General features: G+C 45.9%; 2 protein-coding genes across 2 annotated transcripts in view; one reads left to right on the plus strand and one right to left on the minus strand.

Moving 5' to 3' along the window:
• The window catches only part of LOC141106628 (uncharacterized), an 85,762-nt gene that overhangs the window by 26,155 nt on the left and 40,663 nt on the right, over nucleotides 1-18,944 (plus strand). The gene's annotated exons all lie outside the window — the stretch shown is intronic.
• On the minus strand, nucleotides 1,147-12,370 carry LOC141105438 (uncharacterized). Its single transcript, XM_073595292.1, has 10 exons — nucleotides 12,265-12,370; nucleotides 11,991-12,146; nucleotides 11,552-11,662; nucleotides 11,342-11,465; nucleotides 9,218-10,946; nucleotides 9,058-9,097; nucleotides 3,869-4,018; nucleotides 3,324-3,515; nucleotides 3,137-3,206; nucleotides 1,147-2,166 (listed from the first exon to the last, which is right to left on the minus strand). Exons 2-10 carry the CDS (start codon nucleotides 12,069-12,071, stop codon nucleotides 1,229-1,231), a joined length of 3,435 nt encoding a protein of 1,144 aa, XP_073451393.1. The 5' UTR covers nucleotides 12,072-12,146; nucleotides 12,265-12,370; the 3' UTR covers nucleotides 1,147-1,228.

An 18,944-nucleotide genomic window follows, 5' to 3' on the forward strand; every position in this document is an offset into this window, starting at 1 on the left:
GATGATAGGCACATTTTTTATCACGTGAGTTGCAGCTTTTCTTTTTGTTCTAATAAATGCATTGCCTACTACACTTAGATTGCGCACTCTGCCTCTTCCTATACCATGTGATTGGGAGCCCATCCTACATGGCGACAGCTTGGTCACAGTCCTAGGGGGCGCCGACTGAGCGCACTCCCAGCACAGAACTACTGTATGCATGTATGTGACATAGAACAGAAATACAAGTGGCAACTAACATGATAAAAAAAATGTGCTTATCAAATAAAAACGGACTGAGCTGGGACTTCTGGGGAGATGCAGAATCTGGATACAGCTCCAGCAGGAACACAGGTGTTAAGGACTTTTAAAAAAAGCTGAAAAAGACAGCAGGGGGCGCCAAGTGCAGCAACGAGGTGGTACAAGGTAGCAGAAAACAACTAGCAGCTCACTCAGGTCAATAGTAGTACATGGGGATAATGGCCGCGGTAGGTCAGTTCTTTCAGCAGGTGGTAGTCCAAGATTCGCCACTGCCACCCTGGTCGGTAGTGGTATCCAGGAAGCTAGAGGTCCATGGAACGCACCGGAAGTAACATTGAGGGCGTGGCAAAGCGTTTTGAGGCTCTGCTTCTTTCTCATTCCATGTGAGTTGCCACTGTGTGCCCGCTGGAGCTGTACCTGGTTTCTGCATGTATTGCCTACTACACTTAGATTACGCATTCTGCCTTTTCCTACCTCATGTGATTGGGAGCCCATCCTACATGGCGACAGATTGCTCACAGTCCGAGTGAGCGCACTCCCAGCACAGAGGTGCTGTATACATATATATGGCATCACAGCATTAAAGCCCAGCAACATGCTGCCACATACTGTATATGTGTAGGGCTGGCGGCAAGTGGTTATAGAGGGGTCCCACCAAGCAACAGGGGAACGCAGCAAAGGGGAGCATCAATAGGTTTTCAGTGCTTCTAGGTACGGGAAAACTTATGAGCTCCTTCCAGGAAGCAGTGTTTAGGCCTCTGCAGCCAGGACTAAGCATGACCACATAACTGAGGACAACCTTCACACCATTCGTTGTTCTTCAAGAGAACCTCTAACTTTTCCATGGATGGGCCAAGTAACCGCGTCTCTTTAAAGGCGGCCAACAAAGGAGAGGAGGTAGGAACGTTATTAGAACTTTTGTTCTTTTATCGAATTATCTTAAAAATACGATATAAAGTTTTGACGGGAAACAAAAAAAATAAATAAATCAGCACTGCGTCTCTCGGCTGGTGTTTGAGGAGTGTCCTCTCTGGTGTAAACGGAGGTGGGAGCTGCTGGTAAAGCACTTCTCGCAGTCGGGACAAGAATAAGGCCGCTCCCCGGTGTGAGTTCGCTGGTGGCAAATCAACCCTGACTTCTGGGTGAAGGACTTCCCGCACTCCGAGCACAGGTACGGCTTTTCTCCCGAGTGGATCCTCTGGTGGACGGTCAGGTTGGTCCTCTTGGTGAAGCTCTTCCCGCACTCGGAACAAGGGTAAGGCCGTAAGCCGGTGTGGGTCTGCTGGTGGCTGATCAGCACCGACTTCTGATTGAAGGACTTTCCGCACTCCGAGCACACGTACGGCTTCTCTCCGGAGTGGATCCGCTGATGGACGGTCAGGTTCGTGCTCTTGGAAAAGCTTTTCTGGCACTCGGCACATCTGAAGGTCTTGGACTCGGCGCCAGGTGACGACGGCTGGGATAAAGTGGCTGGTTGAGCATTTCTTTCATGTCCGTCCCTGGGTGGATCTCCACCTTCTTCTTGGCGTTGAGTCCATAGTGTTGAGTACGTGTGCCTAATCCCCTCTGATGGGTGCCCTTCGTCTTCTGAAAACAATTCCTCTTTAATACGACAGGCTATATAGTCCAACCCAAGATCTTCACTGCCAGACTCCTCTTTGATACAAATGTGTCTCTCGGAGTCGAGGATGCTTCTATTTTGTGGTGAGTCCTCCCTAATCTTGACTGGCGGTTGTAGATTTCTATGGGTCCAACAGTCTCCATCCGAAAGGTCTTCCTTGGAGTAAGATTCTTCCTTAACGTTGATTGTGACGCTGTCCATCTCTATACTAATTCCTCCATCCAAGAGGGCCTCTTCTTCATTGGAGTCTGTGTCCTTTATATCCTCGGTGGTAGGTGACCATTCGGTTCTTTTGGATGAGTCTGCTGGAAAAAATAAATAAATTAGGTTACAGATTTGTTTACATTGTTCACGTATTATTTACTGTATAATATAGCTGGTCTCATCAATGTGCCCTTTCATAGGAAGTCTAATCACAGTTCTGCTATAAGTCGCTGATCGCCGCCATTACTAGTATAAAAAAAAAATTAAAAAAATTAAAAATTCCAGTATATATATATATATATATATATATATATATATATATATATATATATATATATATATATATATATATATATATATACACACACACCATAGTCTGTAGACGCTATAACTGTTGCGCAAACCAATCAATATACGCTTATTGGGATTTTTGCTTCCAAAAATATGTAGCAGAACACATATCGACCTAAACTGATGAAGAAATTAGATTTTTTTTTTTTATGCCATATGTTTTATAGCAGAAAGTAAAAATATATATATATATTTTTTAAAATTATCAGCCATTTTTGTTTATAGCGCAAACAAGAAAAAAACGCAGAGGTGATCAAACACCAGCAAAAGAAAGCTCTATTTGTGGGATATAATTGACATGAATTGTATTTGGGTACAGTGTTGCACGCAATTGTCAGTTAAATTAACAAAGTATCGTATAGTAAAAAATGTCCTGGTCGGGGGGGCTGGGTGTAACTGGGGGAGGTCAAGTGGTTAAACTTCTGTGTCCTGCTGAAGAGTGAAGTTGCCAAGTCAGCAGGATGACCATTCTGTCTGTATACAATGGGTCTAAGGAGGTATTTCAGTGCACAAATCAGCATTTAAAACAGGACACAGATAGCTAAAAAGATCCTGGTCAGCGTCTAAATTTTGAATTGTCGCTCATTCCTCAAGGAACACATGACAACCTCTGGAGGAACCCTGTGCCACGTCACCTGTATTTTTAAAATCATTTTATACATTGGATATTATATATCCCTCCCCGAATAGAAATAATAAAAAATTTAAATGGTATCGTACCCGCCTGGAGGTTCTGGAGATTCTCCATCATGATATCCTGCTGGTGACAAATGGATTCTCTTAAAAACCCCTAAAAAATACAGAAGACACCTTATAGGAACCTGACACACACAATGATACAGTCACCATCCAGACACATCCCTTGTCTGTTACTGGATAATGTCCCAGAATTCCCGGCACCGCTCACCTCTCCTGTCAGCAGACCAATGATCTTCTGGGTGACTTCTAGGATCTTCTTGTTGTTGTATCTCTCAGTTGTCAAGGAGGGAGGTGGGGGTCCTTTGCTGGGACTCTGGGTCCTGCTCCATCCTTTGGTTATCGTTGGATACATTCCTTGTAAGAGACCCTCAATAGATGCCATCTTTACCGCTGCATATTTCTACACAAGAGAAAACCCAGGAAATGAGTGACAGATGTCATGTGACCTCCCAGAATCCTCCTCACCTCTCCGGTCAGGTCTGTGTTTTATTAATAGAGATAAGAGTGATGTCATGTGACCTCCCAGAATCCTCCTCACCTCTCCGGTCAGGTCTGTGTTTTATTAATAGAGATAAGAGTGATGTCATGTGACCTCCCAGAATCCTCCTCACCTCTCCGGTCAGGTCTCTTTTATTAATAGAGATAAGAGTGATGTCATGTGACCTCCCAGAATCCTCCTCACCTCTCCGGTCAGGTCTCTTTTATTAATAGAGATAAGAGTGATGTCATGTGACCTCCCAGAATCCTCCTCACCTCTCCGGTCAGGAGGTAGACGATCTCCAGGGTGAGGTCTAAGATGGTCTCGGTCATGTGACCCCGGTCCTCCTCCATCCTCTGCGGATCGCTCAGCTCCTTTTGTCGCCTACGGGTGCGGCTCACACCTTTTTTTATAAGGTTGTCAAGCTAGAAAATAATAAGAATAAATGAATGGATCTCTGTGGTGTTCAGGTTTATATCACATTTTGTGTCCCATACATCCAAAACCACATTGCAATGATAATAAATACTCCCAGGCTGTGCAATATCTAAAACACAAGCCATACAGAGCACACTCCCAATTCCTTACAGTCAGTTAGCGGCTATTTACTCTCCAGTCCCCCAACTCCAGGATTAGCTCTACCCACTTCCGCTTCCATGTGAAACTTCCGCTTGTGTTCCACCGCACTTCCGGGTTGTGCGTTCCACCTGCTGGTTTGCGTTTCATACGTCAATGTTGTTGTTCTGCGCTGCCATCTAGCGGTGAACTTTTTAAACTGCACGTTGTTTCTCTATCAGTCTTCTAGCGGAGGACTCGCTCGCCCTCTGGTGTCCATGCGTGAGAACTGCAGGTGATCATGTACACATTGTCATAGGACACTAATAACACCATCTCCAGGTTTCTTCCCTTCATTTATGCCCATCCCAAAGCTGAATAGATCTACTGGAGATTTTTTTTTTTTATTGGACTTGGTGTCTTTTTTGAAACTGACCAATTATGTAACTATGTAAATGCATAAGAGCACATTATACAGCACATTGCTCATGTATACATCTCATGCAGATATGTATTTAAAGGCGAAGTCCACTATTTACAGACAAATACTAAATTCAGATATATTTGGAGGAAAAAATAAATTGGAATTTATTATTTTTTTGTATCTGCGCCAGCAAAGTATTGCCACTGCGATCAATGGCTCATGGGTACAATCTAGCGCTGGGGGGGGGGGGGGGGGGGGCGACGACAAATCCAAACCACCCCCCACCCACCCCCTCATGATGTATGAGTATTATGTGTCAGCAAAGGTTCCCTACAAAAAAATGAAGTGAGCACTAATCTGCCTAACCCCTAAGCATAGACCCCCCCTCCTCCCAGTGCAGATCTCGCCCCCCCCCCCAATAAAAAAAAATCACCCTCCTGGTACAAATCCTCTACACCTAAAATTTCCCATCCTCCCTCCCCCACTCCAAATCCCCCCTCCTAGCACAAATCTCCCCCCCCCATCCCTCCTTCCAACACAAATCCCCCTAAATCACCACTCCCAGCACACTTACCCCCAAGCATCCCCCTCCTAGAACAATACTTACCCCCTGTTGCCCCCCAAATTCCCCCTTACAACACGCATTACCCTCCCCCTCAATCCCCTTGGAGCGCCCCCCCCCCCCCCACCTCACATGATACCACAGTGCCCAGGGCAGCCACCCCTCCTTCCCAGCCCTGGGTGTGATGTTGGGCTTCTCTAGACGCTTCCTCTAGATCAGTGGTCTCCAAACTGTGGCACAGGGGCCAGATGCAGCCCTTTAAACACCTTTATCCGGCCCTTGGGGCACTATTCCTCCCACTGACACCAATGATGGGGCACTATTCCTCACATTATTACCAATGATGGGGCACTATTCCTCCCATTAATACCAATGATGGGGCACTATTCCTCCCACTGACACCAAAGGTGGGACACTATTCCTCCCACTGACACCAAAGGTGGGACACTATTCCTCCCACTGACACCAACGATGGGACACTATTCCTCCCATTAATACCAATAATGGGACACTATTCCTCCCACTGACACCAATGATGGGGCACTATTCCTCCCACTGACACCAACGATGGGGCACTATTCCTCCCACTGACACCAATGATGGGACACTATTCCTCCCACTGACACCAACGATGGGGCACTATTCCTCCCACTGACACCAATGATGGGACACTATTCCTCCCACTGACACCAACGATGGGGCACTATTCCTCCCACTGACACCAATGATGGGCACTATTCCTCCCACTGACACCAACGATGGGGCACTATTCCTCCCACTGACACCAATGATGGGACACTATTCCTCCCATTAATACCAATGATGGGGCACTATTCCTCCCACTGACACCAATGATGGGACACTATTCCTCCCATTAATACCAACGATGGGGCACTATTCCTCCCACTGACACCAATGATGGGGCACTATTCATCCCATTATCCCATTTATACCAATAATGGGACACTATTCCTCCCACTGACACCAATGATGGGATGTTCGCCCCCCCCCCCCCCTAAAATCTCACAATAAACTGGCCCTTTGTTTACAAAGTTTGGAGACCCCTGATCTAGATCTATGTTCATACAGAGGTACGGGATTGCTAGAAGTGATGATTAGGGGGATTTGCGCTGGGGGGGGGTTGTACTAGGATGGGGGATTTGTGCTATGAACAGAGATTGGGGGGGGGGGTTGCTAGTAGGGATGATTGGGGGGGGGGAGGGGTTGTGCTGGGAGGAGGGATTTGTAATAGGATAGGGGATTTGTACTATTAAGGGATATTTGGGGGGATTTTTGCTAGTAGGGATGATTGGGGGGATTTGTGCTGGGAGGGGGGATTTGTACTAGGATGGGGGAGGGCTTGTGCTAGTAGGGATGATTGGGGGGATTTGTGTTATGAAGGGAGATATGGGGGGGGGGGATTTTTACTAGTAGGGATGTTTGGGGGGATTTGTGCTATGAAGGGAGATTTTTTTTTTTTTTTTGGGGGGGGGGTTGTGCTAGTAGGGGAGATGTGGGTAGAAGGATTTATCCTCAGAGGGGAGATTTGAGGGATTTGTACTTTGAGGAGGATGGTTGGGGGAAAGGTTTGCGCTGAAATGCCATTTGGCATCTTTGCCCTGGGCACTGGATGACCTTATCCCGGCACTGATGACCACCTTTTGAAAATATAACTGGCTAAGCTGTCCTTGGCCTTGGTAAGATCTGAGTCGCTTATCTGGAACCAGCATGCAGCCAGTGAGGTCAGGGGGAAGAGGAAAATCTATTCTTGCTCTTGAGTTGACTTTTTATGTAAAGCCAGGGAACTAGCATTTTTTTCCAAAAGGCAGCCTCCATTTTTTCTTAGAGGAGGTTGACTCTAACACATCATTGAAGTGTCTCTCCTCAGGCGGGTTGCATAGAGGTGCAGCAGCTAGTTCCAGGAGACCAGGTCATCTATAGCCTAGGGTGAGCATACCAAACTGCGACACCCCCCCCAAGATGTATGCTTACCCCCTACAATTCCACCTTGGCTGAAACACATTTACCTCTGCTGTACTTTTATCTTTTGTGGAGATACAATAAACTTGGACTGATTTAAAAAGCATGTATGGAGTTGCGGATTGTCCTTGATCTATTCATCATGTAGGCTGAAGCTGATCCTCACTCACCTGTTATGGTGGCTGCTTTGTAGAGCGGTGTTCCCTTCAAATATGTAGATTCTAGCTATGTTTTGTTTTTTTGTTTTTTGTAAAATCTTTATTTTCACATACACAGTTCAAAGCGGTAAGACAATGCAAACATTCCAGGTATGAATTTTTAGGAGAAAAAACACAAGGAGAGGAGGCGCCTCTAAGTGCAGTATTTAAAACCAGATTTAATTAAAAAAAACTCTGTGCAGAACACTCACATTTAGTAGAATAACATAAAGCGTGTAATACAGTTAAAATCCAGGGAGATGTTATTTTAACTGTATTACACGCTTTAAGTTATTCTACTAAATGTGAGTGTTCTGCACAGAGTTTTTTTTTTTTTATTAAATCTGGTTTTAAATACTGCACTTAGAGGCGCCTCCTCTCCTTGTGTTTTTTCTGCAGATTTTTGGGGCTTAGGTTCAGCTCTTCCAGGAAGGCAGCCATCTGTGTGGACTTTGAATTTTTAACTGAGTCTGTTTGCCCACATAGACTTTTTATGGACTTTATTAGTCATAATTACCTCTTGCCATCTACATAATGGGAACATAGGAATGCCCAGCCTTTTTGCGCCTTTACTTGCTTACAATGAATTTTCAGGATTATCTATAACACGAGATTTCCAGAGGTCTACAATCCAGATGAGAGGATTTCTCAAACAGATTTACAGAATAACGCGAAAAGTAAATAATGAATTAATTGCAGGATCTACCAAGGGGACTGTAAGAGGAAAGGAAGGGTAGGTTAGGGTGGAGGCAAAAGGGCATCAGAGAAGGGATACAGAGATAGTATCTAGCTATGTTTTTAAAGTGGAACTTTAGGAATGGCACAGGCTATGCAGAGGAAGGACAGATTAGGGAGAGAGAAGAAAAAAAATACACTGTAAGGCCTCTTTCACACGGACGATCCGTATGTCCGTTTTTCATCCTTCCGTTTTTGGATGAAAAACGGACATACATTCATCCCTATGGAGCGTCGGATGTCAGCGGTGACATGTCCGCTGACATCCGACCCCGCTCCGATCCGAAAAGTGTAACGGAGGAAAAACCTACTTTTCCATCCGTTTTCGGATCGGATCGGGTGACGACGGACACTACGGTCCGTCATCACCCGATCCCCCATAGGGGAGAGCGGCGCTCTGACAGGTCCGTCGCTGCACAGCGTGCAGCGATGCACCTGTCATCTTCCTGCTCAGCGGGGATCGGCAGAGCGATCCCCGCTGAGCCAGCGGATGTTCACGGGGCGGATCATCACTGATCCGCCCCGTGTGAAAGAGGCCTAAAGCTTCTGTCAGCCTTCCTCGCAAGCTGAGTCAAGACATACAATCAAGGCTGGAAATGTACACATTTCAACCACTTTACCACCACCCCCCTATCAGATTTATTGCTACAGGGTGGCCGCTCTGTGCAAAATCACCTCCATAAAGACATGGATGAGCGAATTTGGAGTGGAGGAACTTGACTGGCCTGCACAGAGTCCTGACCCCAACCTGATAGAACACCTTTGGGATGAATTAGAGCGGAGACTGTGAGCCAAGCCTTCTCGTCCAACATCAGTGCCTGATCTCACAAATGCGCTTCTGGAAGAATGGTCAGACATTCCCATAGACACACTCCTAAACCTTGTGGACGGCCTTCCCAGAAGAGTTGATACTGTTATAGCTGCAAAGGGTGGGCCAACTCCATATTGAACCCTACGGACTAAGACTGGGATGTCATTAAAGTTCATGTGCGTGTGCATGTGTCCCAATACCAATTGGCAATATAGTGTATATCTTTGAGGGTCAAGTAGACTTGGCCCAGATGGTATGAACCACAATAAAAATATCAAATAGAAAAAAAAAAATATATATATATATATATATATATAATGCTGCAGTGCTTCCAATTATGCTGCTAGTTGGCAAGTATGCTAATTGAGAAGTGGACTCTCTGACGAGTGGACCTTCTGGTGTTGAGTGAGGTAGGAACGGCGTGTAAAGGACTTCCCACAGTCTGGACAAGCATAAGGCCGTTCACCAGTGTGGGTCCGTTTATGGGTGTTCAGTCCCGTCTTTGTAGTAAAGGATTTCCCACACTCCGAACACCTATATGGTTTTTCTCCAGTGTGTGTCCTCCGGTGGGCCGTCAGTGCTCCACGTTGGTTAAAACACTTCCCACACTCGGAGCAAGAGTAAAGCCGTTCCCCCGTGTGGATCCGTTGGTGGATGACCAGCGCCGAGTTCAAGTGGAAGGATTTGCCACACCAGGAACACAAATACGGCTTCTCCACCAGATGGCTTCTCTGGTGAACAGTCAGTTCTCCTTTACAGGGAAAACACTTCCCACACTCGGAGCATGAAAAAGGCCGCTCCCCATTATCGGTCACCTTGTGCAGGATCAGCTCTGATTCATAGAGGAAGGATTTGCCGCATTCCGAACACGAATAGGAGTGGTCAACAGGATGTATTTTCTTGTGAGTTTGAAGACTTAAGTTAGTGGAGAAGCTCTTCCCGCACTCGGAGCAGGCAAAGGGCTTATCCCCAGAATGAAGTTTTTGGTGGGTCCTTCTGGAAAAACAATTGTGAGCGATCTGGTGCTTTTTTAGACCAAACTTCTGGTTGAAGCCCCTCCCGCATTCCGAGCATACGTAGGGCTTTTCCCCCGTGTGACTCCGGAGGTGGATAACGAGGCTGCTTTTCCAGATGAAATTCTTCCCACAAGTAGGACATGAGTACGGCCTCTCCTTGGAGTGAGACCGCAAGTGGATCTTAAGCGTCGATCTCTCCATAAAACACTTCCCGCACTCCTTGCATGAAAACGGCTTCTCCTTGGAGTGGGTCCGCGAGTGACTCTTAAGGTTCCATCTCTCCGTAAAACACTTCCCGCACTCCTTGCATGAAAATGGCTTTTCCCCGGTGTGAATCTTTTGGTGCCTTTTAAGCTTTGACCTCACCCGAAAAGTCATCTCACACTCGGGGCACGAGTACAGTTTCGGACTTGTAAGGACTTGCTGATGCTTCTCCAGCTTCTCTGCTTGGCCTAAAATTGTTCCACCTCCCAAACAGGGCAGAGAACGAGGCCCTTTGTACTTCAGCTGGTGTTGAAGGACCTTGTAGCTGCTGGTGACGGTGTTTTTGCACCCGTCATTAATGTAGGTTTTTGTCTCTGATGGTGGTTTCGATGGACAGGCTGGGTGAGCATTTATTTCACTTGGATCTCTGTGGACTTCAACAGAGATCTCATTTTCTTCCATTGCTGTCCTGTCTCCATCCCGAAACGATGTAGAATCAAGTTGTATATTTTGTTTTAAAAAGTCACCTTTGACATCTGGAAGAGATCTTTCTTTACATAAAGACATGCATTCTGCTTCCAGATTGATCTTTTTAATAGGAGCAAACCTTGTAGATCTCTCAACAACTGGGATATTTCCATGGTGAGAAGATTCCTCCTTCATTTTAGGTGTTGGGTTCTGAGTTCTAAAAGTCCAACAGTCTCCATCCACAAGATCTTCTTTGTACTCTGATTCATCCTTTACAGTGACGGTTGTGTTCTCAGGTTCTGTATCAACACCCTCATCAAACAGATTTTGTTCCTCAACAGAGTCCGATTCCTTCTTTATAGCAGGGTCAGGTTGTACCATCTCGAGTCCTTCAGATAAATCTGTTGAATAGAAATACATCTGGGTTACAGGCCAGTCAAGTTCCTCCACCCCAGACTCGCTCATCCATGTCTTTATGGACCTTGCTTTGTGCATTGGTCCAAATCATTTGGTGGAGGGGGGATTATGGTGTGGGGTTGTTTTTCAGGGGTTGGACTTGGCCCCTTAGTTCCAGTGAAGGGAACTCTTAAGGCGTCAGCATACCAAGACATTTTGAACAATTTCATGCTCCCAACTTTGTGGGAACAGTTTGGGGATGGCCCCTTCCTGTTCCAACATGACTGCACCAGTGCACAAAGCAAGGTCCATAAAGACATGGATGAGCGAGTATAATCCAGTTGTCAAAGAATCCTATGTCCTTCGATGGATAATAGAAAAAAAATAAATGATACCATACCCGGTGATGTGAGGGGCGGCTGGTTCTCCATCATGACCTCCTTGTAGAGATCCTTGTGTCCTTCTAAATACTCCCACTCCTCCATGGAGAAATAGACAGTGACATCCTGACACCTTATAGGAACCTGACACACACAATGATACAGTCACCATCCAGACACATCCCTTGTCTGTTACTGGATAATGTCCCAGAATTCCCGGCACCGCTCACCTCTCCTGTCAGCAGATCAATCATCTTCTGGGTGACATCTAGAATGGTTCTTTTTGCTGTGGGGGAGTGGGGTGGAGGATCACTGTGCTTCTTTTTTATGGGTCCATATTCCTAAATAATGAGATAATAAGCATTGCATATACATAACTTTAATCTCTCCAGTTTGTGTTTTATTATTAGAGATAAGAGTGATGTCATGTGACCTCCCAGAATCCTCCTCACCTCTCTGGTCAGGTCTGTTTTATTAATATAGATAAGAGTGATGTCATGTGACCTCCCAGAATCCTCCTCACCTCTCCGGTCAGGTCTGTGTTTTATTAATAGAGATAAGAATGATGTCATGTGACCTTCCAGAATCCTCCTCACCTCTCCGGTCAGGTCTGTGTTTTATTAATAGAGATAAGAATGATGTCATGTGACCTCCCAGAATCCTCCTCACCTCTCCGGTCAGCAGGTAGATGATCTCCAGGGTGAGGTCCAATATCCTCTCGGTCATCTTGGTCCAGTCATTCCTGTCCATCTTCAGTGGTGGGTTTCCTGTAAATCTCGCTCTTTCCCACCTTCCTAAACCTTCAAAACTGAACAGACCTCATCTCTGATGGAGATAACAAAGTGTATAGTATCTTATGACATAATGAAATATATTATACTCCAGCAATGTATTAATAAAAAAGGCAAAAACTATGAAAACATACACAAATACTATATATTACCTTCTGGGTTCCAAAAGAAACCAAACAGCTTCCAAATTCCAAGTTATCTCCACCCACTTCCTGTTTTGTAATTTGACATCCTGGTTTTTTTTTTGGGTTCCAGACTTCCTGGTTTTGCGTTCCACCCCTCTGTCTTCCGGCCCAGCGTCCTCCCACGTGTTTGTGGTACTGTGCTCCCTATTGTGCAGTTAGCAAAGTTGGCCGCTAGATGGGAGTGCTGAGCAGTAATGTTCAAGCATTAGAGGCTATGGAGAACTCTAAAACCCAGATAACTAGGTCGAAGCTGTCTTCTTTTAGATATCATAGGAAAACCAACTCCCTGTCTGTCAAATAGGACAGCTATTTAAATGGTCACGTTGTCATGGCCATTGCACCAGCTTCATCCTGCTATTGTGACAGAATCAGAAATTGGACCTGGGAATTCAGATTTCGGGAAACTTTAAACACTGAACTCAGAATACAGAATATGGAACCCTGAACTTGGTACTCGGAATTCAGCACTTGGGTGTCCGAATTTGTAACATGGTATTTAGAACATGCAAGCCAGGACTTGGATCTCAGAATTTCGGAACGTAAAACACTGAACTCGAAACAGAACTTGGATCTCAGAATTTGGAACATGATACTTGGAACACGCAAGGCAGGACCCAGAATTCGGAACTCGGATCACTGAACTTAAGACATGGGAACTTGGACCTCAGAATTTGGAACGTGGTACTCCGAACACACAAGCCAGGACTTGGATCTCAGAATTTGGAACTCGGATCACTGAACTCGAAACACAGAACTTGGATCTCAGAATTTGGAACATGGTAGGGTTGTCCTGATACCACTTTTTTAGGACTGAGTACAAGTACCGATACTTTTTTTCAAGTACTCGCCGATACCGATTACCAATACTTTTTTTTTAATGTCACGTGACAGTGTTTTTTTTTTTTGGGGGGGGGGGGGTAGGGGGTGAACGGTTTCTGTGTGTTTTTTTTTTAATTTACATTCATTATTTTTTAAAATTATTTTTTTTTAATTCTTTATTGCAATATGTGTGTTTTTTTTTTTTTTTATCAGCCCTATTGGGGGGCTTTGGTGAGATATCAGGGGTCTTAACAGACCTCTGATATCTCCCCTTTGAGACAGAGAAAGAGACAGATAGAGATTCCCCAGTCCCTTTCTCTGCAGCGTCAGCTGCACTGAGAATGAATGGAGAGAAGACAGCGGCTCCTCTCCATTCATAAACTGACACATCGTAATCACAGGAGATTACAATGTTTCAGTTATGTGAATAGACAGAGTCAGCTGACTCTGTCCATTCACACAGCGGAGAGGGACAGAGAAGGAGAGGGGGACAGCGGAATGCCGGAACGGAGTGGGACAGCGGAGGAGGACAGAGCAATGGAGGGGGACAGCGGAGGAGGACAGAGCAATGGAGGGGGACAGCGGAGGAGGACAGAGCAACGGAGGGGGACAGAACAACGGAGGGGGACAGTGGAGGAGGACAGAGCAACGGAGTGGGACAGCGGAGGAGGACAGAGCAATGGAGGGGGACAGCGGAGGAGGACAGAGCAACGGAGGGGGACAGCGGAGGAGGACAGAGCAATGGAGGGGGACAGCGGAGGAGGACAGAGCAACGGAGGGGGACAGCGGAATGCCGGAACGGAGGGGGACAGCATAGGGGGACAGAGGAACGGAGGGGGCATGGAGGAGGATGAGGTGACAGTCAGCGGTGATCGCGTGTGGGGGAGTTACAAGCACCGATCACCGCTGTATGTCACTAAAGCCGCGGGGGGAGAAGCTTGTAACTCCCCCACGCGCCGATCACCGCTGACTGTTCAGGTATCGGCGGAAGCATCGGGAGCATTTGCCCGAGTACAAGTACTTGGGCAAATGCTCGGTATCGGTATCGGGACAACCCTAGAACATGGTACTAAGAACACTGAAGCCAGGACTTGGATCTTGGAATTTGAAACTTGGATCACTGAACTTAAAATATGGAAATTGAACCTCAGAATTTGGAACATGGTACTAAGAACACTGAAGTCAGGACTTGGATCTCAGAATTCAGACCTCGGATCACTGAACTCGAAACACAGAACTTGGATCTCAGAATTTAGTACATGGTACTAAGAACACTGAAGCCAGGACTTGGATCTCAGAATTCGGACCTCGAATCACTGAACTCAAAAACACAGAACTTGGATCTCAGAATTTGGAACATGATACTTGGAACACGCAAGCCAGGACCCAGAATTCGGAACTCGGATCACTGAACTTAAAACACGGAACTGGGATCTCAGAATTTGGAACGTGGTACTCCGAATACACGAGCCAGGACTTGGATCTCAAAATTTGGAACTCAGATCACTGAACCTGAAACACAGAACTTGGATCTCAGAATTTGAAATATGGTACTCAGAACACGCAAGCCAGGATTTGGATCTTGGAATTTGGAACTCGGATCTATGAACTCGAAACAGAACTTGGATCTTAGAAATTGGAATGTGGTACTGAGTACACGCAAATCAGGACTTGGATCTTGGAATTCGGAACTCAGATCACTGAACTCGAAACACAGAACTTGGAAAATTAAATTTGCAACTTGGAGTTTGGAACTCAGAAGACAGATCTCAGAATTCGGAATTTGGATCTAAGAACACTGAACTTAGAATTAAGATATCGAAAATTGGAACTTGGAACATGGAAGTTAGAACATGGACCTCGGAAACTCCAGATTTCGGAGCACAGATCTTAGAATTTAGAACATGGAACTCGGAATTTGGAACGTGGAACTCGGAACACAGATCTCAAATCCCAGATTGCGGAAATCGGAACAGGAAACTCGTAATACAAATTTAGAACTTGAATCTCAGAACACTAAACTTGGAAACTGGAACTCTGAAATTGTCTCTTTCTTCTACCTTCATCTTGTCCGGTAGGTCTTATTTCTGTGTAGCTTTCACGTGGTCTTGCATTGTACAGTAGACGGGCAAGAGCCCGCCCACATTCCGGGCGCATCAGAGAGCAGACAAGTGCCCCCCTACTTCACCTTATTCATCACCACCTAGAAAAAAAAAGAGCATTTATCCATTACAGTTTGGTGGGAGCCCCACCACAAGGAGAATTTTTAAGGATTGTTCAATTTCAGCTTTTCGGCCACTGGAGAAGTCTGTAAGCCTTCCATTGCATCAGCCTCAATTACTAGGGCTTTGAAGGTATGGTCTGAAAATGTAGGGGAAGCCTTGAAGTCAGATAGACCGGTCACAGGTTATTCCCACCCTGCATAAAATGAAGGTTTTGTCAGATTTTTTAGCATTTCATCCATAATTATGCTTCTAGCTGTCACCACTATAAGGGCTTTGTGGCTGAAGCTGTGGTTTGTGGATTCTTCTTCTAAGTATGCCCATTGATGGTAAGATGCTCGTTGGTATCCTTTATGATAAAGTCATAGAATTAGTTTGCCTAATCTCTACTTACCTCTGGCAACAGGGTTCATCAGAAGAATGGATTATTCATAGGCCCAGCCAATGCAGGGACAAGGTCATCTACAGCCCAGGGCGAACATACCAAACTGGGCCCCCCAAGATGTACAAGCATTTTGTGTCTGCAAACCCCCCCCCCCCCCCAAAAAAAAATGAAATCTAGCACTATTTTGAATGCTTACCACGTACAATTTCCCCTCCTCCCAGTACAAATCTGAACCCCCCCCTGCTGAATCATCTCTATCCTCAAATCCCCCCAAAAATCACCCCTTCAAGCACAAATCCTCTACCCTTCGAATTCCCCTTCTTAGCGCAAGTCCCCCCCCCCCCACGCTAAATCCCCCCCTCCCCTATCCTCCTAGCACAAATCCCTCCCCCATCCTTCCTCTTAGCACAAATCCTTCCCCCAAAATTCCCCCTTCTAGCACAAATCCTTCCCCCAAAATTCCCCCTCCTAGCACAAATACCCCCCAATCATCTCTACTAGCACAAATTCCCCCTCCCTCCCTCTACCATATCAGCTCTTCTAGCACAAACCTCCCCAAATCCAACCTCTTAGCACAAATCCTCTTTACCCATCCCAACACAAATCCTCCCCAAATCACCACTCCTAGAACCCCCCCTCCCCCCCAAAAAAATTATACCACAGCTCCCAGGGCAGCCGTCCCATCTGCCCACCCCTTGTCCTGGCTCTGGTCCCAGCACAGGGTCAATAAAAGGACAATCAGCTTCTACCAAGAGCATTGACGTCATCTGCTGGGTGGAGTGACACTCGCGTGCTCTCTCAGCACTATTAAAGGTAGGGGTCTCAAACTGGCGGCCCTCCAGCTGTTGCGAAACTACAAGTCCCATCATGCCTCTGCCTGTGAGAGTCATGCTTGTAACTGTCAGACCTGCAATACCTCATGGGACTTATTGTTTTGCAACAGCTGGAGGGCTGCCAGTTTGAGACCCCTGATTAAAGGTAATGTTTCTGCCCTTTATACCCAGTTTCAGAGATCATTGACTTCTCACTGTTGGATTAAGACCTTTGTCCAGGGAATCTTTATTGTAGCTCCCCCTATTCGTGTCTCCCTGGGATCTAAATGTGGTCTTCTCTGTGCTTCAGAAAGTGCCATTAAATCCCACAAGAGACATTCCTCTTTCCAATCTCACTCACAGGTGGTCTTACTTGTAGCCATTACCTCTGCAAGGCCAACTGGTGGCCTTATCCTGCAAGGAACCTTTCTGGTTTTGCATAGGGACGAGATGGTGTTGAAGACCAGGACTACCTTCCTGCCTTTAACTTAAACCAGGAAATAATTATTTCATGCCTCTGGCTCCAGTTCACCATAAGGAACTTTTCCTCCATTGTCTGGATTTAGTTTGAGTCTATCTCTCACCTACAGCTTCCTTCAGAAAAACTAATTCCTTTTTGTCATCCTTGATGGTGCCAATGAGGGTACACCAGCTTTTCGTTCTACCATCTCTAGGTGCCTAAAAAAAAACTATCATTCAAGCTTATGGTCTCAAGGATCTATGAAGGGCTTGGGCTTTTCAGCAGGAGGCAGTTGTTTTCCAGATGTGCAAAGCTGCCACTTGGTCTTCTGTTGACATGTTCTCTAAGGTCTACTGAGTGGACGTGGAGGCCTCATCTCATGCCAACTTTGGGTAAATGTCCTTCAGACCGCTCGTTAAACTGCAAGCAGTCTTCAGGTCTTTTTGTTGTTTCTTCATGGCCCTGTTAAAGTGTAACTAAACCCACATCATAAAAAACTCTCAATAAATGGTGTATTGCATGCTGTTCATACCCACACCTGGTTGATCCTGCTGCTCTCTATCTCCCCCTCCTGTCCATGTCCTCAATTCAGCTAGGGATTTTGGAGAGCAGTCTTGGCAACTTTGCACATGCTCAGTTTTCAGTGAGTTTCTAGCATTTCCTCCCTATCACATCTGAGCAGCCCATGTGACTATAGAATCACACACATGGGTGTATACACAGTGGTAAGTGACAGCCCACTCCCTCCCTCCACCTTCTCCATGGCCACTAACCAGCTAAACACAATGGGGATATTACATGTAGTATGATGGAGGCTTCACCTCCCTCCTAATCTAAGACACAGGCTGGGGGGGGGGGGGGGGAGGGGGGGCGTGACTGGCAGAAATCCGCCCACACCATCTTATTGTTAAAAAATAATTATTTAATTTTACTCTGTAATCCAAAGGCTGTTGTTTTTTAACATGTGACCAGCAGCAGAGGACTAGAAGCTCCTCCTGCTTATGTTTCCCTGCAGATAGGCTGGGAGAGCATTTAAATCAGTATTTTGTGCTAGAAAATTACTTATAGCCTCCAAACATTATATATATTTTTATTTTTTTATCATTTCTCAAGCGCACTGGTAAAAATTTATAAGCCTAAGACACACCAGCGAGCGGTGGGGGGGGGGGGGATGCGTCCCCTCCTGCCCCTTCTGAAAGTAATTCAGCGGCTACTGAGCTGCTTGGACTGCTTTCATGAGTAAGCCATTAACCGCTTCCCGACTGCCGCACGCCGATGTACGTCGGCAGAATGGCAGGGTTGCGCAAAAGGGCATACCCGTACGTCCCTTCGTAATCCCAGGCTAGCTGGCTTGCGCGTGCAGCAGGAGCGTGCCCGCTGACTCGATATCCACCGGTGGCCAGCGATCGCGACGTGGAGAGGCAGAACGGGGAAATGCCTATGTAAACAAGGCATTTCCCTGTTCTGCCTAGTGACATGACAGGTATCTACTGCTCCCTGTCATCAGTGGTAGCCCATCCCCCCTACAGTTAGAACACGCTGAGGGAACACAGTTAACGCCTTGATCGCCCCCTAGTGTTTAATCCCCTCCCTGTGAGTGACATTTACACAGTAATCAATGGCTATTTTTAGCTCTTATCACTGTTAAAATGTCAATGGTCCCAAAATAGTGTCAAAAGTGTCCGATCTGTCCACAGCAATGTTGCAGTCCCGATAAAAAGCGCAGATCACCGCCATAAAAAAAATTAATAATAAAAATGCCATAAATCTATCCCCTATTTTGTAGACGCTATAACTTTTGCTCAAATCAATCAATATACGCTTATTGCGATTTTTTTATTTACCAAAAATATGTAGAAGAATACATATCAGCCTAAACTGATGAAGACTTTTTTTTTGGGGGGGGGATATTTATTATAGCAAAAAGTAAAAAATATCTATCTTTTTTT

This window comes from Aquarana catesbeiana, linkage group LG08 (genome assembly GCF_042186555.1).
Source record: "Aquarana catesbeiana isolate 2022-GZ linkage group LG08, ASM4218655v1, whole genome shotgun sequence".
NCBI lineage: Eukaryota > Metazoa > Chordata > Amphibia > Anura > Ranidae > Aquarana > Aquarana catesbeiana.